Source organism: Arvicanthis niloticus, chromosome 6 (genome assembly GCF_011762505.2).
Source record: "Arvicanthis niloticus isolate mArvNil1 chromosome 6, mArvNil1.pat.X, whole genome shotgun sequence".
In the NCBI taxonomy this organism is placed as follows: Eukaryota; Metazoa; Chordata; class Mammalia; order Rodentia; family Muridae; genus Arvicanthis; species Arvicanthis niloticus.
Window position 1 is genome coordinate 5226045 of NC_047663.1, and position 25163 is coordinate 5251207.

A 25163-nucleotide genomic window follows, 5' to 3' on the forward strand; every position below is an offset into this window, starting at 1 on the left:
TCCTTCTGCTTCTACCTCCCAAAGGCTAGGATAACAGCTGTGGACCTCCACAGTCAGCTGAGACTGGGATATTTTGCTGACTTTTGTTCTTGAGACATTGTAGCCCATGCTAGCCTGAAAACTGTAGCCAGGCTAAGGTAATGCTCCCTCTCAGCCTCCCAAGTGCAGAAATTATTGGGTGTGAACCACTGTGCTCAGTTTAAAAAAAAAAAAATTAATAGGCTCGGTGTTGAATGTTTGCCTAGTATTCACAAGACCCTGAGTTCAATTCCTGATACCACAAAAATAAAAAGAAAGAAAGAGAGGGAGGGAGGGAGGGAGGGAGGGAAAGAGGAAGAGGGAAGAGGGGAATGCAGAGTTTTGTGTGGCTGTCATCAGAACTAAGGGTCTTGGCTCGTGCCCTGAATAGTTATTCCTGCCCAGACCTAAACAGCTTGGAAAGAACAGAAAAATGGACCTGACAGTCATGTAACCTAATTCTCCTTAGGGATTGGGACAAGGAATCCCAAACAGGAGAGACCATGTGACCAAAACTGGGAGGAAGACAAGGGCAAAGAGGAACGCCGAGTGTGAACCTAGGGCCTGGCAGATAGCACGTCCCAGGGTCTCGGCAGCAGGGAGGTAGGAAGAATAGGACCGAGTGCGCCATGGGAGCCCGCAGAGGCCCTGGGGAAGACTATGTGTGTCAGCAGGCAGACCCCATGCAAACCTAGATCACTGCTTACAGCTTTGGGCTCCTGCAAATTATGCCTTAGGCTTCCAAGCTGAGCAAGCCCAGGCTGCCAAGTGCTGACGGCACAGAACTGGCCTGAGCCTGGGGAGACAAGGGCAGGAGACCTCATGCATGCAGCCCAACCCTCCAGCTCTCCAAAGCCTGAACCCCCAAATGCTACCTATCTCTAGCTCTTTGGATCAAGGCTGTCCGACAAGGAGGAGGTGGGGGGGAGAGGCAGAGCACTGTAAAGCAAGGGACCCCGAGCACACAGCATGCGGACACACACCAGTGGTAGGGCTGGCTAGTGGTTAGGTCTCGCGGCTATGGTGGGCAGGCTGCGTCTTAACCAAGAGTGCTGAATCACTCAGCAGCCTAACCACCTCCAGCGGGGGCATCACCCTCCTCTGCTGACACCCAGGCTCTTCTCTTCACACATGGCACTCAGCAGCACACTGGCACAGCATCTACCACGTCAGCCATATGCTAAACCCAGTGCCACACTGGCACACTATCCATGTCACACAGGCAATAAATCCCCGAATGTCACCATTGCTCCCTACAAAGAGCCAGACACCCTCAGCCAGGCCACACCCTGAAGATGGAGCTAGGAGACAAGACACTGCCTTAGGAATGCTTAGGTTCCAGCACCGTGGGCAGCCCTGGCTGGTCCAGAATGGCCCATCTGAATAGCTACAAATTACAAACAAATTATGAATTTAATTGAAAATAAATTCTGTGCAAACAACTGAGCAACAAAATATACCAAAAGTCTCTACTTCGGTGGCCAACAGGTACATGTGGCTCGTGGCCACCCTCTTAGCAGGCAGCAAATAGGAGATGGGGGGTGTCCTTGCCTCCGAAGTCTCCCTGACTGGAAGGATTCCTACTGCATGGCTGGGACTGGAGATCTTGGCTCTCGTGAGAATCCTGATGACGATTTGTCACTGTGGGTTTCCTCTAGTGTCTCATAACATCTGCCTCCCGTGTCCACGGTAACCACCATTCTGCCCCCAGGTACTCCTCTGTCCACTCCAGTTAGCCCCCGACACACATGCACAGCATGAGCACATGTCCCCAGAAGTTTGTCATTTCCTACAGAAGCGGGTCCCATCATCTCTGCAGCCAACACCACCTCTAAGCAAAGGTTATCAGAAGGAACAGGGACCCCTCAGTCTGGTGCTAGAAAGGTCATCAGAAGTGACAGGAGAGCTCTGGGGATGAAGAAACTGGTATCGGCGGGATGTTGGAGATTGGTTCTAATGCTCTGATTCAGTTGGGGATCTGCATGTTCAGTCACTGAAGGTCCTTGTTCCCAGTTGGTTTTTGATCAATCAATAAAGATGCCAATGGCCAATGGCTGGGCACAGGGCGGGACACTTAGAGTTGTGCGGGTAGGACAAAGAGAGGAAAGGAAGAGAATTGCCATGACTCAGGGTAAAAGGATGGGACACAGGGGTGGCAGGAGATAATGCCAACCAGCCATGTGAAACTGGGTGGGTGACCACTGGCCACTTCCCCAATTGGGCCTGGGGTAGCAGGTGAAGGCTTAGGAGTGCCCAGCCTTTGAGGTAGCCAAGGTATTTTAAAAATAATCTAATGTGTGTGTGTGTGTGTGTGTGTGTGTGTGTGTGTGTTTTATTCGAGGATCCAAAGATACCTCTTGGGCAGGTGCATGTGTGTCAGACACACCAGGAGCACAAATCGGTGTAGCAAAAACTCACTACAACAATGGGATCTGAAGATGCCTGGCAGAAGACACACAGGCCCTGCTGAGGACATTAAAGGGAGGCAGCCCCTGGTGCTTGCCCAGGTTGAACCCTGAGGCTGGCAGAGCCTCCTGAAAGCTTTGGAGAGGAGCCCCCAGTGGCCCCAGAGTTCTGATAAGTGTTGGCTCCTCTCCTCCAATGGCTACTGGGAAAAATCAGAAGTCAAAGGAGCAGCATATGACAGTCCCTTCCCCACGCCAGTGGCTCACTGATGGAGCTGTCCACAGACGCTGAATGGGCCACCAAAGACACCCTGCTATGGCTCACCCACTGCAATTAAGGTCCTACCCTGTCTACTCCCTTACTTCTCTCCCCTGTGCCTTGAGGTGGTTAGCTGCCAAGGTGGGCAGCCTCTCTGCCAGACCTGAGCCTGGCTACCTGCACAGAGACACTACCTTAGAAATGCTTAGAATTCTAGAGCCTTGGGCAGCCCAGGTTGGTCCAGAATGGTCCATTTGTATAACTCTCCATTACAAACAAATTAGGAATTAGGAATAAATTCTGTGCAAATCACTGAAAGTTCACCACAGCAAAGGGCTCCAACCACTCAGGAAAGGCAGGCGGAAAGTCAGGTTTCAAAGGCAGCCAAGACTCAAGCTGCTTACCTGTGGGATCCGCAAGCCTCCGGAGGCGGCCGCTGGAGGTTCGTGTGACTCCTAAGAACAGAAACAAGGGGAAAAGGTCATACAAGGCCACCAGACTCCCTCTTCCTGGTGGGTGGCTAACATGGGTGTGTCCCCACTTCTGCACCTGCCAAAGGCTGCAGAACCAAATAAACCCAGACAGGTAGCCACCTGTGCCTCCGAGTGATGACAGCCACCCACCTGGATGCTTCACACAACTGTCACAGGACCCACTGTGCAGATAAGGAAGCTGAGTTTCAAAAGGGCTGGGTAACCTGCCTAGGGCCACATGACAACCAGAAGCTGAACCCATGGTGAGGGTCCAAGTCTGGTTTCACCTCAAATATCCTCACAGCAGTGATTGCTGATGGAAGGGGGTCATCTCACTCCATAGCACTGGGCCGGACCTACCACTTATGACCCACACCTGATTAACAGGGTTTCTCTGACACAAAAGCCAAAAGCCCTGCCCATCCTCCATGGCTCCAATGACTGGGCAGAGTGGGCCACATGGAGGAAGGTGGGAGGGAACTGCCCTCTCTCTCTGCCCCAAGAGGGGGCACAGGCAGAGTCTGAATCAGCTCAGTCTCGTGCCACACTCTGCCTGCAACCACATGTGTCCCTTGGCTGGCACTCCCCTGTTGGAGAGGCTTGTGGCGGGCAAGTCCTAACTTGAGGAGTTTGCGAGGTGCTAAGCTGAGCACACCCCATGGGCTGCCAAGAAGAGCAGACTCGAGAACCCATGTGTCTACACTACCACAACCAGGTCATAATGTTTACAGAGTGTCCCTCTTAAATGCCACACAACTATCCTTTAGCAAGTCAGAAGGATACCCCAACCTAGGCCACAGAGGCTATCTCTCCCATCCTCAACAGCAAGACAATCACCTACGCTAGACCTGGATACTTCCCTGTATCCTCCATCACCTGATACACAGCTAGCCTACTAGTCAAAGGGGAAACCTTCTCTTTAGACTCCTGCACACTTACACCCATCCATGCATCCATCCATTTATCTACCCAACCACCTAGCCCATCCATTCAACCACTCATCTATTTAGTCAGTCTGAAATTCCTGGCCTGTCCACCAGGAGGAGGATGCATGGGTAGGTGGATGGATGTGGTGAACCAAAGGAAAAGCAGAGGATGGATGAATGGATGGATGAATGGTTGGATAAATGGATGGATGGATGGATGGATGGATGGTTGGATAAATGGATGGATAGATGGATGGATGGATGGATGGATGGATGGATGGATGATAGATGGATGGTTGGATAGATGGATGGATGGATGAATGGTTGGATGGATGGATGGATAGATGAATGGTTGGTTGGATGGATGGATGGATGGATGGATGGATGGATGGATGGATGGATAGATGAATGGGTGGATGGATGGATGGATGGATGGATGGATAGATGGTTGGATAGATGGATGGATGGATGGATGGATGGATGGATGGATGGATGGTTGGATGGATGGATGGATGGATGGTTGAATGGATGGGTGGGTGGATGGTTGGATAGATGGATAGATGGATGGGTGGATGGTTGGTTGGATGGTTAGTTGGATGGTCAGGTAAATATGTAAATGGATGAACGCTTAGATGAACAGATGGGTAAGGGTATGAACAAACAGGTAGTTAAGATTATAAGGAGAAAGTATCTGGTCCTTTGAGTTGACAAGGCCCCCTGGACTAGGAGTGTGACTCAGGTGAGCTGCCCAGGGCTGTGGAGGAGGAGCAGTGGCCTTCTGTGTACCGAGGGGACAGGACAGTACGGTCACCTCAGCAGCAGCAGTGCAGCCATACCTGATGAGCAACACTGAATCTGTGGGTGAATGCAGTCAGCCCCACCCCTTCCGACCGCCTTGTATACAGTGAACTCATAGGAGGCACATACACACCAGGACCACCTAGTACTGGTGAAGAGCAATATTGTCCCCAAGTCCACTGCCTCCCCATCTTAGTTAGGGTTTCTACTGCTGTGAAGAGACACCATGACCAAGGCAAGTCTTATAATAGACAACATTTAATTGGGGCTGGCTTATAGGTTCAGAGGTTCAGTCCATTATCATCAAGGTGAGAGCATGGCAGCTTCCAGGCAGGCATGGGGCAGGGGCCAAGAGTTCTACATCCTGTTCCAAATGGAACCAGAAGACTACTGTCTTCCAGGCAACAAGGAGGAGGGTCTCAAAGCCCACCTCCACAGTGACACACTTCCTCCAACAAGGCCACACCTACTAATAGTGTCACTCCTCGGGTCAAGTATATTCAAACCACCACAGTCCCCAAGACAGAAACTGGGGTGAGGAACAGCCAACAAGAACAGGCAGCATTGAACATTCCTGTGGCCTGAGTCACTTCCGGATGAGATGGCTTTGCAGGGATGCTGGAGACAGAGTGCCCTGTCCTTCCTCTGGGCAGCCGAACAACCACACCCACCACCTGCCCTCTGGTTTCAGACAAAAATGCAAGTAAAGAGAATCTAAGTGTGTGAAAGAACCCTGGGCATCTGATCCCTTCTCCCCAAACCCAACTGGGAAAACAAGATTGTTTTTGGATTTCTGGGGGCAAAGTTTTCATTTTCTTTACACTATTTTTCTGATTTCCTAAAACAGGCATCCCTACCACACAGCACTGCCGGAAAGGCTGCAGAGGAAAGCTCGCCGGCTAGAAGGGGCTGGGGATCCCTGGCATCTCAGGCTTGGGCACGGTCCTGAGAAGAGCCCCAGACCAGGAATGGCTCAAATGCACTGACTTGGACTTCCTCCCTCAGGCCTGTGTCCAAGGCAGCCAAGGACCGTGGTCCAGTGGAGAATTGAGTTATTTTCATGTGACTTTAAAATAAAGAAGATCCAGAAGGAGGGAGACACACAAAACCCTGCCATCTGCAGTTAGCCCAAAGCAAATGACCCAAGTCCTCTGAGGCTGAGGCCCAGGTGCAGATCATACCTCACGGGCACTGGCTATGACTTCATCCAGTTAGAGAGCTTCCAGGTCAGAGGGGACACAGAGTCTTCCTCTGGGCTATTAATATTTAGTGACAAGGGAGTGGAGGGGATGCTGGAGAAACAGCTCAATCTGTAAAATATTTGTCACACAAGTGTGAGGACCTGAATTGGATCCCAAAACCCATGTACGAAAGCCAGGTGTACTTTGTTTCCACGCTTGGATCCCAGCACAGGTGGAGACAGACTTGTGGGCTCTCTGACGAGGCAGGCAGCCTCACCAAACCAGGGAGCTGCAGGCCAATGAGAGACCTTGTCTCAAAAAGCAAGATATAAGTGCCAGGCACGGGCGGTGCACGTCTTTAATTGCAGAATTCAGGATGCAGACATAAGTGGATCTCTGAGGCTACAGAGTGTAGCTGGGGCTACACGGTGTGGTCCTGTTTCAAAAATAAATAAATAAATAAATAATAAACAAAGTAGAGGCTAGGGAGACATTCTTCTGGTAAAGTGTCTGCTACTCAAGCCTGAGTTCAGATGCCCTACTAAGGGGTGCATGCACGAGTCACTGGGGAGGCTGAGACAGGAGGATACTAGGAGCTCAGCGGCCACATGGGCTAGCTGTATCAATGAGACTCTGAGGGTTTCAGTTTGACGGAGTCCCCCATGCTTTAAAGGGAGAGGCAGGAGGGACTTATAATGAACTTACTGACTGCTTTATTTACATAATATGCATACGTTTGTGTCAGTGTGTGTGACTCCTGCCACAGTGGCTTGTGTGGAGGTCAGGGACAACCTTGGATGCCTGTTCTCTCCTGCAGTGTTTGAGTCAGGGTCTCTTTTTCTTCACTGCGAACTCCGAGAGCTTCTGCTAGGGTTTCAGACCTGCACTACCAGGCCTGGCTCCATGAGCTGTCAATCACCGCACAGATTCACCGTGGGCACATATCTATTCCCAACATGGAGAAGACACTGTATGTAGAAAAATAATTGGATTTCAATTTTTTAATTTTATTTATGTGTTTGTTTTGGAGACAGGGTTCCTCTATGTAACTCAGGCTGGTGTTGAACTCAGCTCCGCCTGCCTTTGTCTCCTGAGTTCTGGATTAACAGCATGCACTACCACACTCTTTCCTTTTTTGAGACAGAATCTCCCTTCATAGCCCAGCTAGGCCTGAGACTCACTCTGTACCTCATAATGACCTTCAAACTCACAGCAATCCTCCTGCCTTAGTCTCTTTAGAATAACATGCAGGTGTCACTACTCCTAGCTTAAGTTTTTTTCTTAAAACTCAAGGAAATCCCTTGGAAAAGGAACAGGTGGTTCCTAGCTGACCTCATCCCAGGAGTAGTCCCTTCCTCTTGGGGCCTGATGTGGGGACTCCAGCTCTCTCTCTCTCTCTCTCTCTCTCTCTCTCTCTCTCTCTCTCACACACACACACACACACACACACACACACACACACTGTCAGCTGCTTGCTACAGATGTGAGGTGCAAGGGCTGCAGGTGCGAGGGCTGCAGGTGTGAGATGTGAGGGCTGCAGGTGTGAGGGCCACAGGTGTGAAGTGTGAAGGCTACAAGTGTGAGAGCTGCAGGTGTGAAGTATGAGGGCAGCAGGTGTGAGGGCTGCAGGTGTGAGGTGTGAGGGCTGCAGGTGTGAAGTATGAGGGCAGCAGGTGTGAGGATTCGAGGGCTGCAGGTGGGCCCTGAGAGCACATTCCAGGCCTATTAGGGGTTATTTGCAGCAAGCACTGAGCTAAGAGGCTCCTATCAAGCACAGGGTGTCTGCCCACCGTCTGGCTGTGAATTTGTGAGAATTCCTTCCCTGGTATATTGGTTATTCGTCTGTTGCTGTCATAAAACACCCTGACCAAAAGTAACTTAAGGAAGAGAGTTTACATTGACTTATGGTTTCAGAGGAATAAGAGTCCATAATGCAGCTGGGCAGTGGTGGAGCACGCCTTTAATCCCAGCACTTGGGAGGCAGAGGCAGGCGGATTTCTGAGTTCGAGGCCAGCCTGGTCTACAGAGTGAGTTCCAGGACAGCCAGGGCTACTCAGAGAAACCCTGTCTGGAAAAACAAAACAAAACAAAAACAAAAAAAGAGTCCATAAATGCAGAATGCAGGCTGTGGAGGTGCTTGCCTTTAATCCCAGCACTTGGGAGGCAAAGGCAGGCAGATCTCTGGAGTTTGAGGCCAGCCCAGTCTATAGTGCAAGTTCCAGGACAGCCAGGTCTACACAGAGAAACCCTGTCTCAAAAACAAACAAACAAAAGAAGCCCATGATGATGGGCAGGCCTGGTGGCTGGAGCAAGATGCAGGGAGAGCTAGGAACCATGAGGCATTCCACTCTCAAAGGCAGTCTCAGCAGCACACTTCCTCCAGCAAGGCTGCCCCTCCCCATCACCTCTCCAAACTATGCTACTGAGAGTCAGGTGTTCAAATACCCGAGACTATGGCAGACATTTCTCATTCAAACCAGCACATCTTCGAAGACCTAAGACAACTTCCCCGTAAGTCTCAGTGGCAAAGCTCCCCCTGAAATAAACCAGTGGGATAATTTGGTTTAGTTACAGAGCCTAGGTGGAGAGTCACTGCTAGGAGTTTAAGTGACCCCAAAGAAGCCTCACTGGAAAGTCTTAGCACAGAGAGTGGCTTCCCCAGAGTTTCACAGACAGAGCCCTGCCAGCCTTCCACAGTCTGCCTACTCCAGTACCACCCCACTAAGAGACCACTTGAAATTGCGGCAGACTTGCATTAAAAAAATGGCTGGGAGGGACAGCTGGAATTTCTGAAGGTCCAGTGACCCTCGCTGGCCTCTCCCGTGGGGAAAGGTCAAGAGCCAGCAGGTCTTCCTGTTGCAATCCCAAGATTGCAAGCTGATCTGGTGGCTGTTTTGCTTGGAGGACCTTGTTCTACAGCACGACTGGCTCAGAAGTTTCATTTCTTGCATCACAAGAGTAAGGGCTGGGGATGGAGGTGGCACAGATCAAACACCATCAGGGAGCCCTTGGTCTTGAAGCCAGATCTCAGTCCTTTATTTACCCTAAAGTGGAGGGCCTGACTCCTGACCCACAGGCCTCCTGTCCACGGGCAGTGAGAGGCAGACAAGCCCATCCTCCTACAAAATGCCAACCAAAAGAAGGTGCAGCACTGTCTCTGTAAAGGGCCCTTGGTCTGCCAGTTAGGTAGGGCTTACCATGGGGGCCCAGCTGTAGGACCAGACCCCCAACCCGAGCCCCACCCCCTGGAGGCAGTGTTGCACTTAAGCTAGAGCTAAGAATCATACTTCTTATTGTCTTATTGTCTGGATGGGTTTTTTTTTTTTTTTTTTTTTTTGCTGTTGGAGGCAGTTTCCATATGTTGTGGGTTGCCCTGGTGCTGTTTGTATTCTGATATTAATTCTGCTTTCTCAAGAGGGGCTGCCCCTTTGAGGAGTGGATCATCTACTCAGGTGATTTCACGGAACCTTCTCCCCATTCTAACTGGTCAAATAAAGACAGGAGCCTGTGACTGAGCAGTGGAAGGGAAAGGTGGGGCTGGAGGTTTTAGAAAGGGGAAGAGAGAGAGGAGGAGGGGGAGACAAGGAGGCAGAGAAGAGGAAGAGGAGGTGGAAGGAAGATGGAGCAGAACTACGTGGCCTGAAGAAGCCAAAAGTAACAAGAGATCTCATAGTTAGGGAACAGAATCGTGTAGTGGAAGATCTGCCCAATCTAGGTGTGCAGCTTATAAATATTATAACTGAGTTGTGTGTTCTCTACATGGGCTTATTGAGGTTGGAGATTTACTGAAACATCCATATCAAGAAGATGTGGAGGTGTGAAGACACTTACTCGGCATTGCGGCTGCACCAAACACCACACTGGGAAACACGGATAACAAGGGAGCTTTCGCAGCGTCCGGCCAGCAAAGGTATCTGACACTCAGTTGAGGGAGGGGAGCTCAGGGTGTTCACAGGGCAACGGGGGTTCCAACTATGAGATGCTAAAGCCTAACATAACATTAGTACACACCCAAGGACCCGCAGAGCCTTCTTCAAAGACACCAATGGGTGTCTGGGGCTCACTGCTCTCCCATGTGAGGTTGCCATATTAAAACACAAAATGCTTCACTGAACTTGGATCTCAGATGTGAGGCAAACCGCTTTTCGTGTGTAAGTATATCCCAAATGTTTGGTGTGTCACCCTCACACTGAAAACAGATTCTCCCTGTGTGCACACATACCTGCAGGTCAGGGGGCGACCTCACTCCTAGGGAGACTTCCACCTTGTTTTCTGAGACAAGATCTCTCTCTGGGACTAGGGGCTCCCCAATTTGGTTAGTCTGGCCAGCCAGTGAGCCCCAGGGATTCACCTGTCTCTCTACCTCCTCTGCACCAGGAACACAGGCACAGATCTACAAGGCTTTTTTATGTGGTGCTGGTGAAGCCAGGTTTTTTTTTTTTTTTTTTTTTTTTTTTTTTTTTTTTTTTTTTTTTTTTTTTTTTTTTTTTTGAGACAGGGTTTCTCTGTGTGTAGTCCTGGCTGTCCTGGAACTCACTCTGTAGACCAGGCTGGCCTCGAACTCAGAAATCCACCTGCCTCTGCCTCCCAAGCGCTGGGATTAAAGGCATGCGCCACCACCGCACGGCGAAACCAGGTCTTCATGGTTCTGGCAGACACCTTACTAACTGAGCCATGGCCCTGCTTCTAGGCATCAGTCTTCTTTAAGAATTCAAACTTAACTGCAAACTTGAGGATGCAGTAGGCTGGTGGCTGACAGAGGAGAGGGGAAAAAAAACTCTGCTTCTTCATTCTTGACTTAGCAACACCTGGCCTTTAGTGGCCAGAAGGCAGACTTTACCAAGGAAGGAGGTGAAAGGTTGAAGCCTACAGATGAATGCCGAGTTGTACAAGCCAGCCATGACTGGCCACCAAGAGCTACAAAGTCAGAAGTCAGCCCAGTGAGACCACTCAGAAGGCCCTGTCCCCAGAAGACTACTGAAACACAACGGGCACCAAAGGTCCCTAAAGCCAGCCCAGGAATGGGGGGAGGGGGTGGGATGGGGGGCTGGAGTTCACCCTGGAGCACTCAAAGTGGCAGAGGATGTGGAAATAAGACCGGAAATGCCAGACAGAATGAGAGGTGGCTGAATGGAAAGGCCAGCACTAGGTGAGTCCAGCGTCTCCTGGCTCCAGTGACCAGCATCTCCCCAGGACATCCAGATCCCTGGAAGAACATTCACACCCCAGGTGAGAACCTCTGCTCTGGGGGTGGGGGTGGGGCATCTTTCTTCCTGTCATCAAGGTCCACTTCAAAGGACCTGTGAGGAGAACGCTCCCCGGGAGGTCTGAGAAGTCCTCTCATCTCAGGAGCACCACGGGGTCCACTGGGCAGCCGCCCTCCTCATGACAGTGACCTTCCAGTTGCCAGGTTCCAGCAAGCACAATACAAGTTACCCTCAGGGAAAGCTTGCTGCTACAGTGTGTTAAAGCCATAAGCAAATCTGTAATGTGCAAATTATCCAATGCAAGCTGGACTAAGGATGACCTCACTGTTCCTCATAGTTAAGCTGGTGGCCTATGTCTCTGGTCCCCACACTCAGAAGGCTGAGGCTGGAGAACTGCCGTGAGTTCAAGGCCAGGCAGGGCTACATGGGAAAAAGGACCGGCGTGCCGGTGCTTATCTTTTAGTCCCAGCACTCAGGAGGCAGAGACAGGGAAATCTCTGAGTTTGAGGCCAGCCTGGTCTATAGAGTGAGATTCTATCAAAAAAAAAAAAAAAAAAAAAACCTTTAAAATTTGTGTTTGTTTTTCAAGATGGTTTCTCTGTGTAATATTGGCTCCCCTGAAACTCACTCTGTAGACTAGGCTGGTCTTAAACTCAGAGAGATCCATTTGCCTCTGCCTCCTGAGTAGTGGGATCAAAGGTGTGTGCCATCACCACCCAGCAAGAAAAAAGAGAGAGAGAGAGAGAGAGAGAGAGAGAGAGAGAGAGAGAGAAACAGAGAGACAGAGACAGAGAGGGAAAGGAAAGGAAAGGAAAGGAAAGGAAAGGAAAGGAAAGGAAAGGAAAGGAAAGGAAAGGAAATTAATGCACGATCCCAGCCATGGGTCCTCCATAGTGAACAGCTAAAAAAGTCTCTATGAACTCTCACCCTGTATCAGAGATTCACTCCTGACTTGTTCTGTGGAGACTGAGACCTCCACAGCATGAGCACACCCTACTCAGAAAGCATCTCAGGTACTCAGGTGAGTCAGAATCCCCAGAGTGGGGATAACGGAAGTCCATTTCCCCACAGTCCAGGAGCCCAAGTATAAGATCAGCACACGCGTGGGACTGGTTTCCAGTAAAGCATTTTTGTGTGTTTGTTTTGTTTTGTGAGACAGGGTTTCTCTGCATAGCCCTGGCGGTCATGTAACTCACTCTGTAGACCAGGCTGGACATGAACTTACAGCGATCTGCCTGCCTCTGTTTCCCAAGTGCTGGGATTAAAAATGTGTGCCACCACTCTCAGGCTCAGAGAAGCCTCTGTCATCTTGTTTTCATGTGGGCCCTACTGCCCCCTCCCCCTCATAAGGATGTCAGTTCTGTAGGCTCAGGCCTCAGCTTCATTACCTCCCCATGGGCTGCACATCCAAATAGTCCCATTGTGGGTACTCATCTAGGGGTAGAATGGGGGTGTGGGAGTGTGGCTTGAATGAGAATGGTCTCCACATTCTCATTCCCAGTTGGTGGAACTGTTTGGGAAGGATTAAGAAATGTGGCCTTGCCGGGCCGGTGGTGGCGCATGCCTTTAATCCCAGCACTTGGGAGGCAGAGGCAGGTGGATTTCTGAGTTCGAGGCCAACCTGGTCTACAGAGTGAGTTCCAGGACAGCCAGGGCTACACAGAGAAACCCTGTCTTCAAAAAAAAAAAAAAAAAAAAAAAAAAAAAAAAACCAACCAACCAACCAACCAAACAAACAAAAAAAACAAACAAAAAAACAAAACAAACAAACAAACAAAAAGAAATGTGGCCTTGTTGGAGGAGGTGTGTCACTAAGACGGATGCTAGGCCCAGTGTCTCTGCCTGCTGCCTGTGAATCAGGACATAAAACTCTCAGCTGCTTCTCCAGCGCCATGTCTGCCTGTGGGCTGCCATGTGTCCCATCATGATGATAATGGACTAACCCTCTGAAACTGTAACCAAGTCCCCAGTTAAATGCTTTCTTTTGTAAGAGTTGCCTTGACGGTGGTGTCTCTTCAGAGCAGTGCAACAGTAACTAAGACATAAGAGGACAATTCAGTCCATACAGATGAGAGGCCGAGCTTACAACCTTACTTTCCCACAAAGCAGTGGGCGAGGTGGGGTGAGGCGGCTGATGCTAGAGGCAGGCCATCCTGCTGCTCAAACACCAGGGAAGCAATGCTGGGGGTTGGGGGGAGGTCAGTAAAACACACCTTTTCTTCATACATCCTATACTGGTCTCCTAGAGCTACCGTTGTTGACACTCCAGGCCCTCCTTGATGTGACCAAGCTGACCTCTTACAGGCTATGGGGACAGAGCCCTCAGGTCTGCTGGTTTTAAGCTGGGTTCAATCAGTGAGAGGGGTTGGTACAGGGGACAGCCAAGGAGTTTCTTCCCTTCCCTGCCTTGAAAGGTGTTCCCAGCAACAAGTTCTGTCCCCTTGGTGGTTCTGGCTCCTGCTGGAGACGCTCCTTTTGTTCAAGTCCCCCACAGCTGGGCTCAGCCCTGAAATCTGGCGGCAGGACTTCCTCCCTCTGAGCTCTGAATGGAAGCAGTGGTCTAGGGACTCCTGCAGGAGCCACTCAGCCAGCCCGCTTGGCACCACCTAGCTGCATTTATGGCATCTCCGGTTGTTTCCGTGTGTAGCTCGGTTACTGCTCAGCCTCCCTAGGTAGAAATGGAGTCCAGGAATTCTCTCTTCATTTCCAGATTCAGTTCCTCCTCCCGCACATGATCCAAAATCATAGACACCAGCCACCAGCATGCTCTGCGGCTCTCTGCGCCAGAAAACTGTGGGCAGTAGGGAGGGGCGGGATTTGAAATGTACAGAGCCAGGAGCCAGTCTCGGAGAAACCATCCCAATTGCCAGGGGAAAACCTATACAAGGAGGGTTCTGTTCTCCTGCAGCCTGAGTCAGAGATGCAGCGCTAATCAGAAGGGCGGGCGGGGCATATCTGATCATTATAAATGTCTCATGTGCGGCTGGCTCTTGACTGGAATCACACTGCCAGGACAGAGCATAAAAACTGCATCCACTATGAACTCTCCCTCTATAAATCTCCACTGTGAGGGCCAGGTGGATGGCTCAGTGGGTAAGGTGCCTGCTGCACAGCATGAGGTCATGGGTTCAGATCCCCAGCACCCACATAAAAAGTGTAATTTATGCACATATTAAAAGGGTGTGCAATCGTAATCCCAACACTGAGGAGGCAGAGACAGGAGAATCCATGAGACTCACTGGCCAGCCCGTCTATATTAAAGGGTGAATTCTAAGTAAATGAATAAGACTCTGTCTTAGCTGGGGTAGGGGTGGTGGTGGTGAGCACACCTTTAATCTCAGTACTCAGGAGGCAGAAGCAGGTGGATCTCTGTGAATCCAAGGCCAGCCTGGTCTACAGAGCAAGTTCTGGGACAGCCAAAAGTTACACAGAGAAACCCTGTCTGGAAAAAATACAAACAAACAAACAAAAAACAAAAATTAGAGAAAGAGGGGGAGAGAGAGAGAGAGAGAGAGAGAGAGAGAGAGAGAGAGAAGCTCTGTCCCAGAAAAACAAAGTAGATGGTAGCTGAGAAACAATGCCCAAGGTTGACCTCTGGCCTCCAGTCACGAGTGTGCGCGCACACACACAAGAAGGAGCGCGCACACACGTAACCCCGCCCTCTCCCATCCCCATCTCTTCTCTTACAGGAATCCCAGCCACCAAAATAAATAAAGTTTCAGTCTAATGGGATGCTGCATACCTTAAATCCTGGCCCTTGGTACAAAAGGTTGAAATCCTTAAATTCCAGTCCAGCCTAGACTACAAAGTGAGTTTGTCTCAAACCCCTGACTCAAAAGATAAAGTGGGTGAGGGGAGAAGGAGGAAGAGAAGAAAAGATATTGACCACTCAGATTAACTTTCTGTTTTCCCCACAGAAAATAAAACACAGGTCTTGGTGAAGAAGAGGGGCCAAAAGAAAGTCAGGAAAATGTTACTTTGAAGAAGCAACAAGTTATTTTGATACTTTTCTAGATTCTGCGTTTTTTCCAATACTTAATAGCTGTCTCAAATGTCCAGTTTAAATTGAGGGCAATCCCTGTACTCAGCAGACAGAGGCAGGGGGTCACCACAGAATTCCAAACTAGCCAGAAGCACAGAGTGGGATTCAGTCTCAAGGCAACACAAAGAAACAGAATAGCAAATAGTAAACTCAGTACTGTGTGCTAAGGAGAAAACTGGGGCTTTGTTCATGCCAGGTGGGGGGCGGGAGGGGGAAGAGCTCAGGCACTGAACTGAATCTTGCCCTTTCAGAGGACCAGAGTTCCATCCCCAGCACCCACGTAGTGGCTCACAACCATCTGTAACTCCAGTTCCAAGGAACCCAGTACGCCCTTCTGACCTCCGAGGGCACCAGGTATCCATGCAATAGAGACAAAGCCTTTGCACAAGTAAAATAAATAAGTCTTTAAAAAAAAAAAAAAAAACAAACAAACAAACAAAAAAAAAAAAAAAACAGTGTAGCTGAGTGGTAGTAGCTCACAACTTTACCCCAGTACTTAAGAGGCAGAGCAAGCGGATCTCTGTGAGTTCGAGGCCAGCCTGGTCTACAGAGCAAGTTATAAGACAGCCAAGGCTACACAAAGAAACCCCGTCTGAGGGGAAAATAGACTTTTTAAGTGTTTAAGTATACAATCTGGATTTTCTTTCCCATTTGGCTTTTCAGTCCTGTGCATCATCAATATATAAAAACATTCCCAGGGGCTGGGAAGATGCCCCAGTTAACTAGTCAATTGCTTGCCACACAAGCATAGCACATGAGTTTGGTTGGCAGCACACATTGAAATCCTAGTATCATGGCTCAGCTGTTAAGAGCACTGGCTGCTCTTCCAGAGGTCCTGAGTTCAAGTCCCAGCAACCACGTGGTGGCTCACAGCCATCTGTAATGAGATCCAATGCCCTCTTCTGGTATGTGTGAAGACACAGCATATATATATGAATGATATTCTTTTTTAAAAAAATTCTAGTACCAGGCAGGCAGAAACAGGAGGATCCCTGGGGCCCACTGTACATCCTAAGTAGCAAGCCCCAGGCCAGTGAGAGAACCTGTCTCAAAAACAAATCAGCCGGGCGGTGGTGGCACACGCCTTTAATCCCAGCACTTGGGAGGCAGAGGCAGGCGGATTTCTGAGTTCGAGGCCAGCCTGGTCTACAGAGTGAGTTCCAGGACAGCCCGGGCTACACAGAGAAACCCTGTCTCAAAAAACAAAAAACAAAACAAAACAAAACAACAAAAACAAACAAACAAAAAAACAAATCAAGGACTAAAGAGATGGCTCGGTGGTTAAGAGGGCTTGCTGCTCTTGGAGAAGACCCAAGTACCATTCCCAGCACCCATACTGGATGACGCACAACCACCCCTAACTCTAGCTGTTAGAGCCCTAACATTGGCTCTTCTGGCCTCTGTTGGTATCAGCACTCATACGTATTAACACGGAGAGAGATGGCCATAAACACACATAATTAAAAATCATAAAAATAAATTAAAAAAAAAAAAAAGAACCACCTGTATTAATCAGGATTCTCTAGAGGAACAGAACTTACAGAATGAATGAATAGATACATATATATATACACAGATTATATATAAAGGAAATTTACAAAAGAACAAAATGAAAAATAAAAAAAGGTAAGAGTCAGACGGGCGGTGGTGGCGCACGCCTTTAATCCCAGCACTTGGGAGGCAGAGGCAGGTGGATTTCTGAGTTCGAGGCCAGCCTGGTCTACAGAGTGAGTTCCAGGACAGCCCGGGCTACACAAAGAAACCATGCCTCAAAAAGAAAAAAGGGGGAGGGGCTAGGGATTCATTGGAATGGCTTACAGGCTGTGGTCTAGCTTGTCCAACAATGGCTGTCTACTAATGGAAGTTCCAAGAATCCAGAATTTGTTCAGTCGGGGAAGCTGGATGTCTTAGTTGGTGTTCAGTATATGCCAGAATCCTGAAGTGGACTCTAATGCCAGTGAAGGACTGGAATTGCCAGTGAGACTGAGGGCAAGCAGGCAAAGAGCTTCCTCCTTCCATGATGTTTATACAGGCTGCCCGCAGGAGGTGTGGCCCAGATTAAATAAAAGTGGATCTTCCCACTTCAAAAAAAAAAATCTAGATTAAAAATGGACCTTTCCAGTTCAAATGATTTAGTTAAAAAACAAAACAAAAAAAAAAAAACAAACAAACAAAAAAAAAACAACCCTCACAGGTGCATCCAGCCACTTGGATTTTAGTTAGTTCCAGATGAGGACACACTAGCATAGCACCCCAATAATCTTTACTGTCAACGTGATTGGACTTGGTCTCACAGAGGAGGCATACCTCTGCTCTGCCTGTGTCTAGGATGGCATTTTCAGAGACCTTTAACCGAAGAGAGAAAGACCCACCCTGAGTGTGGGCCACACAGTCCCGTGGCCTGGAGCTCTCTACTGCATAAAAAGAGGAAGGAGCTGAACCCCAGAATTCATCTCCCCCTCGGTTTCCTGATTGTGGGTGAAGGGTGACCAGCTGCCTTCAGCCTAGGCCATCATGACTCCCCCACTCCCATGGACTGGCCTGTCACACTGTGAGCCAAGATGACGTGTCCCACGCTTTTGTTAAGTACTTTGTCACAGCAACAGGAAGAAAACCAACATGTAGTTTCACTTCACCTTGGGGTCATTGGATTACCACCCAGGAATTCCCCAGAGAGAGGAGAAGGCAGAGGACCAGCATGTTGAGAGCTCCTGGAGGGAGTGACCGGGATAATGGGGAGAAGACTGAGGCCAGAGATACAAAAAGCCAGAAAGCCATCACCAATCGGCCAGAGGAAAGAAGGTTCCAGAAGAAATCACTGCAAAGTAACCAGCCAGCAGACGACTGAGTGCCAAGTGGGGTAGCCTGTCACCTGCAGCCATCGAGCCATGCCCATGCCTGGGCTCAGGAGGTGACAGGGACAGAGAGATAGATCACACTGCACCAGCCTCATGTGCCAGTCACTGCAAGGAATCAAGATAGCAGACAGCTGGTCTCAACAGCAAGCCAGCGCAGGGACCACTCAGCAGGTTGACGGACACTCTCTCCATCATACCTCTTGATGAAAGGCTATCCTGAGGACACTTGTCTGGCTTTGGAGACAGCCATAACAATAGCCAAAGAGTCACCATTACCGTAGAAAGGGATCAGTGAGCAAGACCCTTTAGGAAAGCTGGTGAAGGGCCATCAGACAAGGTGTCTGCTCTGAAGAGCTGCTGAGGCTCTTGCTCTGAGCCACGCCTGGTATGTGACTGCCCCGTGAAAGAGGCAGAGTGACAAGGACATGCAACCCTGAAAGCATGTGGTGCCGCTCAGATAATTAAATGATACATTACACACTTGTGGGGACAAGCAGGGCGAGAGACATAAAACTGAACCTTACAGCACATAGGGTTTTATCTTCCCCGTTCTACTTCCTGTCTGCCCTGCTGAAGGAAAAGTCTACGACACAAAAAAACAACCACAGGCAACAACAACAAAACAAACAAATGAAAGTGATAGATACGTGGCCTGTCTCAGAAAGCATTTCCAGAGGGGAAAAAAAATCAAATAAAATAAAAGCAATCAAGGTCTCTGTCAAAGCCAGCCCATAGCCACCAGGAAGCTCTGCCACCCAGTGACTCACCCGACATAGCTGAGGTTTTACCACACCTTGTAAGCAGAGAGGCAGCGTGATGCCAATGCTGGTGAGAAGCCACCATTCCTCCCGGCTCCCTGGTACATCTGGCTGCCCTTTTGTCTGGCACCCTGCAGTATCCATATGACCCAGAAGTCCTCAGCTATAACCTTACCTAACCACCGCCCACTCTACTGAGTCAAAGATATATAGAATTATCGGTGCATTTTACAAATAACTCCTCCAGACCCCTCTATGCCCAGTGGTCAAGTCCCTAGCACGCTGGAAGATGACAAGCACTGCATGTAACCCACTTCCAGGCTGCTTGGGTTACAGTAGCCTTATCCTCTGGCTGGGATCTGATCCTCTACAAAGAGGCTTGTGAAAGGAGGGCCCCAGGATGCAAGTCCCATTGATCTCAGCTCAAGGCCCCGGGCAGCCAGCCAACTAGCTCACTGGTGCCCAGCCCTTCCTGCTAACCACGCTCACCTGGAACTCAGCTCAAACCTGAGCACAGTTGCCACTACTCCTGAGTCAGCTGCTGTCCCAACACGCCTGGTCTGGCAAGTACCTGGGTACAACACTCCAGGGCTTCTGATGCTGCTGTGGCCCACCCTTATCTCCAGATGTAGTCTGGGGGACTCAGAGTGTGAGCATGGCCAGGGAGGAGTGAGTAAGAGACCACTGTGGCAGACTGCAGCCACCAACTGCCACACAGAAGGCAGTCACGCCTACCAGACCTCTCCTCGGGACCCTCAAGCCAGGGTCAGGTGGGTTGCTTCAGTGAACCTCAGCTCCACAGAGACCTTCTCCACCCTAATCTCAGCATTCCAAGCCATGTTGAAGGTCAGGGTTTGACTGGTGACTTGGGACCTAGCCAGGGAAGGTCTGGGTCCAAGGGCCATCCTGCGACCTGAAGCCAGGATTGGCTTTCCTCCCTCCCATTTCCTGTCCTGAGGTCTCCGGGCAGCCAACAGTCAGGCTTCATCGAACCAGGTCAGATCAGTCCCCAAACAAAGCTTGGTTGTTGGAGATCTGCTAGAGGCCACTGACAAGTAAGGCTCCTGGGGCCGCCACCCCCCCTCTGGTTGGAGTAGCTTGGTGTCATCTTCACCATGGCTGCAAGTGGACCCGGGCCCAGGGCAGGGTTGGAAAGATAAGGCCAAGAAACTGGGCTGGGAGCAGACTGCCCCTCAGCCTTGGAGGCCCTGCAATGCTGTTGCCGAGAGCCACCAGGGAGCAGTCAGAATGGAGCCTGAGGCTCGGCAGCACTCCGCAGACCCTTCTGGAATAAATGGCTCAGGTCACATGGAAAATTAAGACGGATCAGGAACTTTGGGGAGCCGGGGCCCCTTGAAGCTCAGCATGGCTATCCTGGCAAGGCTGACCAAAATTCCTGGAGCCAAAGCAAAGCTCTCCCAAAGACCTGCCCACTTGTCACAACTGGCTTTGCTGCTGCCACAGACAACCCTGCAAGCCTGGCTGCCACAGGACCCCTACATCTGACACTACACATGCTTTCAACCAGGGCTTAGACTTCTCTTAATTGGCACTTCGGGATCACATGACCTGAGGCAGTCAGTCAGGACTCTGAGGTCTCTCTAGGAACCCCTCAGCACAGCAGTACTTTGTGTCTTTGCGAGCCCCAGGCAGCGTCACCAGCTTTCTGGTCCTGATGATTCCTCCCCAAAATCCCTAAAGCAGTGAAGAACTGGAGTGCTTCCAAAGTAAAAGCCCCCCCAAAAACAAGCCTAAGACTGAGCAAGAGTCACCCCGTTCTCTATCGAAACATCCATACCCTTTGAGCCTAAGGTCTCTCTCTTTGGAGCCCTTGACATCCCTGGAGCCATGAGATGCACTCAGCATGTACCCTGGGGCCTGGCTCTGTGCTGGCCTGTGCTAGATCTTTCTTATCAAAAACATCTTTAGCAAATTGCAGAGCCCACGCAACACTGCCCACGGACAAACATGCGGAAGCCCGGCTGCCTCCAGGTTCAGCACAGGTGGTGGAGCCTCAGGCAGCCTGGGACAGACAGGGCAATCTGAGAAGGGCACAGAGAGTTCAGGTGGGGAGCACACCTTCCATGATCTTGTTTAGACATCCAGGTGAGGCCTTCAGGCACATGGACAGCCCACTGTCTGACTAAGCCAGCTGCTCCTAAATGACAACTCTGTCCTCTCCGCACCCATCCTGGTGTAAGCAGATCCCACAGGTGACCTCTCTCATACTCTATCTGGTACATTTTACTCAACTCTGTGCTGGTAAGAAGCTGCAGGGTGGAAGCTGGAGAAGGAGGCAGGGGCAAGCAGGGCAGAGGGCTGCCCGTGTCTGAACTTGCCTTCCCACCTCCCCAATGGTCTGGGAAGGGCTGGCTCCTGACTTGTGCTCAGTCAGCTCTCTTGGGACTAGGGGCCTCAGGATCCGGACAAGGATGGGACATAGCCACAGACTGGCTGCTTGAGGAGGCTGCTTCCCCTCCAGCCCTGTCCCTTAGATACACCAGAGCAAAGAGGCTTGACCATGAGGAGTCGAGAGGTGGCCAGAGCAGACGCTGAGCTGTGGCGGGACCAGTGGAGAAAGAAGCTTTTCATCACCCACGCTGACCAGCTCGTGGGTAGCTTACTCAGAAGTGACCTCAGAAGGTGCACCGCTCACCCTTCCAAAGCCCCCTAGAGTGCTGGGTAGGGCTGAAACCCTCATCCTGTGGATGTCCTAGGACTGAATCCCTGCCCAGTTTAACGCTGGTAAAGCCAGCCACCCGCTTCGAGAGTCTCCTGAAAGCCACAGGAATCCCAAGATAATTCCAAAATGCACACAGAGATATGCTTGCACAATTCTGGTGGTGGCTCACAGCTAAGTCCCCCCACCCCCGCCCCCGGCCTCTGCTGCTGAAGATTTCCAAGAAAGCCAAAGGCACTGAAGAGGAATTCCAGGAGATTCATATGATGTGAGAAGCCGAGTTCAGGACCTCAGAAAACAACAGGAATAGCCTGCAGCTGGCTCCAGCACAAAGGGACCCCCAAACCATGGGCGTTGAGGGGAGTCGAGGGAAGCTCTGGGCCCTGCAATGGGTAACACACAACCTCCTGGTCCTTCTAACGGCCCACAGCAATAATTCCTAGGATAGCAGCTAGAGAGTTAGAATAGGTACCTCTGAAATTGTTCCTGTAGAAACTCAGTCACAACCAAGCACCATCCATGTTTAACAATGACATGTGTGGGGTGAAGAACCCCAGTCCCCACAGTCTTAATCCCAAGAGCTTCACAGCTCAAAGCTCCTTCCCCGCTAACCACTGAGCCACACCGCTCTAGCTTTCCACTGACACAAAAGGGGAGATGTGTTCAGGAAGAGCCAGGGCTCTATTAAGCCTGCCAGAGGGTCCCCCAAACGCCCCTGGTGTCCTGCGGCTTCCCAACCTGGCAAAGCCCATTTTATTTTCCACTACACCGGGACCCTTATTCCCAGAAGTCAGGCTCAATCTCAGTCACCCCCAAAGCCCCAAGCTCCTCCTCCTGAGTGCTCAGAGCCTGGAGACAGTCTCGCTTCAGAGGAGACAGGGGTGGTGATAGCTGGTGTCTCGCCCGAATCTAGCCTCCTCAATGACAAGGCAAGCTCCTGCAAGCTAAGAGCGTGCCCGTCATTGCTTTTGCGCCCTGTGGCCCAACTATGGGTGCCCACCTCAGAAAGCATCCTTGGTGATGGCACATAAACCACGCTCCTGGGTCACTCCAGACAGACTTCTCAGCTGCCGTCTTAGAAGCCCTTAGAGACTGCTCGCCGCAGGTCTCCGATCACAGCAGCCATTCTGTGGATTTCAGGTTCATAAATAGCGTCTAAAGCGATATTCCCACTCAGTCTACGGGAAAAGCACAAACCTCTCTGGTTGCCCTTGGATTTGCAGATACTGTAGAGATTTTTTACATTCTTTGCTACTTTGCTGAGTTCCTGGTGGCGATGGGGGCTTAGGGACAAGCTAATTTGGCCCTACTCAGAACAAGGCTGGCCCCAGGAAACCGGCATGGAATTATACCCCATACAACCCCAACCCCATACAACTGCAGACCCAGCACCCCTTGGCACACTGCCAGAGAGGGAACAAACTAAATATGGTCCAGGTCCTCCCTTTGGCCCATCCTCCAATGGCCCTGTCCCTTTAGGTAAACACAGGGAACTGAGGAACTTGGTTTTACAGGGGCTGTAAGCTGGACTTCACAGGACCTATCATAGAAAGTTTCATCTTTTTACAAAATTTTACCCAGTCGAGGTTGGGTGGGTATAGGAGAGACAGTGGAGCGAGCACTGGTCCTACCCCTGCCATCTCTAATAAGCTTCAGGCTCAGACTCCCCCATCCAGACTTGGGCAGTGGAGTCTGGGGTTTGTGCAGTAAGCCAGGCACCTGTGAGCTGAGAGGACCTGGCTACCTCAGTGTCCGTATCTACCAGTCAGGAAGTGTGAAGGACCAAGGACAAGAAAGCACAGCCCTTGGCCGTCCACCCCCAGGCCAGACAGAGAGGCTGGGAAATGGCCCCGATGTCCACAACCATTCCAAACATCTGGAGCATGCTGGGGAGGGAGAAGGGCCCAGTGCCAAACCTGAGCACATACCACCTGGAAGCCCCCTCCTCCCCCACCATCCCAACCATCACATCAACAAGTTCTCCTGAAAAACTCCAGTGACTGGGGGCTCAGCAGCCAAGTTAGCAACTTAGAGCTACTGCCACGGAAGGCTATTTTTTTAGGGAGAGGCTAAATGACTCTCTTTGAGATGAAGTAAGGTCATTTTTGGTTCCTGAATATGGAAAACAAGAGAAAACAGAACATGACCTCGAGGCAGGGGAATGGCCCAAATGACCTCTTCAACTCTAACTCAGTCCCCTGATTCAGAGTTTTTATCTTAAATGAATCCACAGGTTCTAGGCAGAGAGCTTCCTGTCCAAATAGATTAGGAGAGGAACCTGAAGAGAGGGTTTTTGAAGTTAGGAGAAGTGGACAATAGATCCGGCCTGAAGGGTTAACTTATCTTGTGCTCACAACCTCAGTTGGGCTATCTGTGGAATGGGGGGCCCAGAGAACAGAGGGCATACTTAGGAAGGATCAGTGTAGAACCCCTGGAGAGCCCAGTGGACACCCCCCCACATACACAACACTATACTCGTCAGTGTGAAGTTAGCATGCTAGGGCACCCGTGGCACCCTGAGACCCAAATAACTGGCCTAGACCTCCTGGGTGGTCCTGTTTGGAGATCTTCCAGTGCCCCACGGAACAAATGACTAACTGGAGATACCGCCCCCGCAAAAAAAAAAAAAAAAAAAAAAAAAAAAAATGCCGGGGCCTGGTCCACCAGACACTCAGATTAAGGCAAAGACCCCTCCACCCGACCCCACCCACACAGACTGCAGCCAGGCACGTCAAACACCACCTGTAAGTCAAACATTCCACCGACGGGGCAAGAAGGATGCCTTCAGAGCAGCCCTCACACTCCAGAGTGGGCTAGGTCTGCGGGGGACAGGGAAAGGGGACCCTAAGTCAAGATCAAGAGAAACTACCGCGTCAAGGACAAGAGTCTTGAATATCCTCCTCCTCCAGGCCCTGGGGACCCAGGTCTGAGCATAGGGAAAGCCAAGTACGGGGGACGGCAGAGCCCCGATGTGGAGCGTCCCTACGATCCCCATCTGTGAAGGGGACTCTAGACTGTCCTGGGGGTACAATGTCCGGCGAGGTCTGGGCTACCGAACCCACTTGGTTCCCTGGTGGCCTCGCCCACTCCGGCCACTAGCTCTCGGGTGATTCGCGCAGGTCCCCGTCGCCGACCCTCCCCACGCCGGGCGCGGCGCCCACCTGTGTAGGACTTCTTCATGGTGCCGCCGTGGCCGCCGTTCCCAGGAAAGTGTGGCGGCGAGGCCGCTGGGGCGCGGGCTCCCAGGTGGCTAATCCGGGTTGCCGGAGGGCGGGAGGAAGGCGGGAGCACGGCCGCCCCGCCCCGTCGAGGTGCGCGCCTCGCCCCGCCCCGCGCCCCCACGCAGGTGCGTCCCATGCCACCCCCTACAGCCCCCCTGAAGCCGAAAGTAAGTCACTTTCCCAGGGCGAGGAGGGAGCTGGAGGTGGAGGAGACAACCCGAGCGGCCCTCGGGCCACCTACGGAACAGTCGCGGAATGCCAGGACACTGGCTTACGGACCCTGGCTGAGCACTATCCACGGGTGCCATGCCGGCTGCCCCGATGGGCTTGGGCCTCC

General features: G+C 51.0%; 1 protein-coding gene across 1 annotated transcript in view; it reads right to left on the bottom strand.

Annotated features, from left to right (window-relative positions):
• Positions 1–24897, bottom strand: part of Septin9 (septin 9) — a 167755-nt gene extending 142858 nt beyond the window's left edge. Inside the window, exons 1-2 of the mRNA XM_076935407.1 lie at positions 24767–24897; positions 3087–3137 (exon numbers count right to left, since the gene is read on the bottom strand). Coding sequence (XP_076791522.1) covers positions 3087–3137; positions 24767–24785 — 70 coding nt within the window. The 5' untranslated portion in view covers positions 24786–24897. The remainder of the gene's footprint in view (positions 1–3086; positions 3138–24766) is intronic.
• Between the last annotated feature and the right edge of the window lie 266 nt (positions 24898–25163).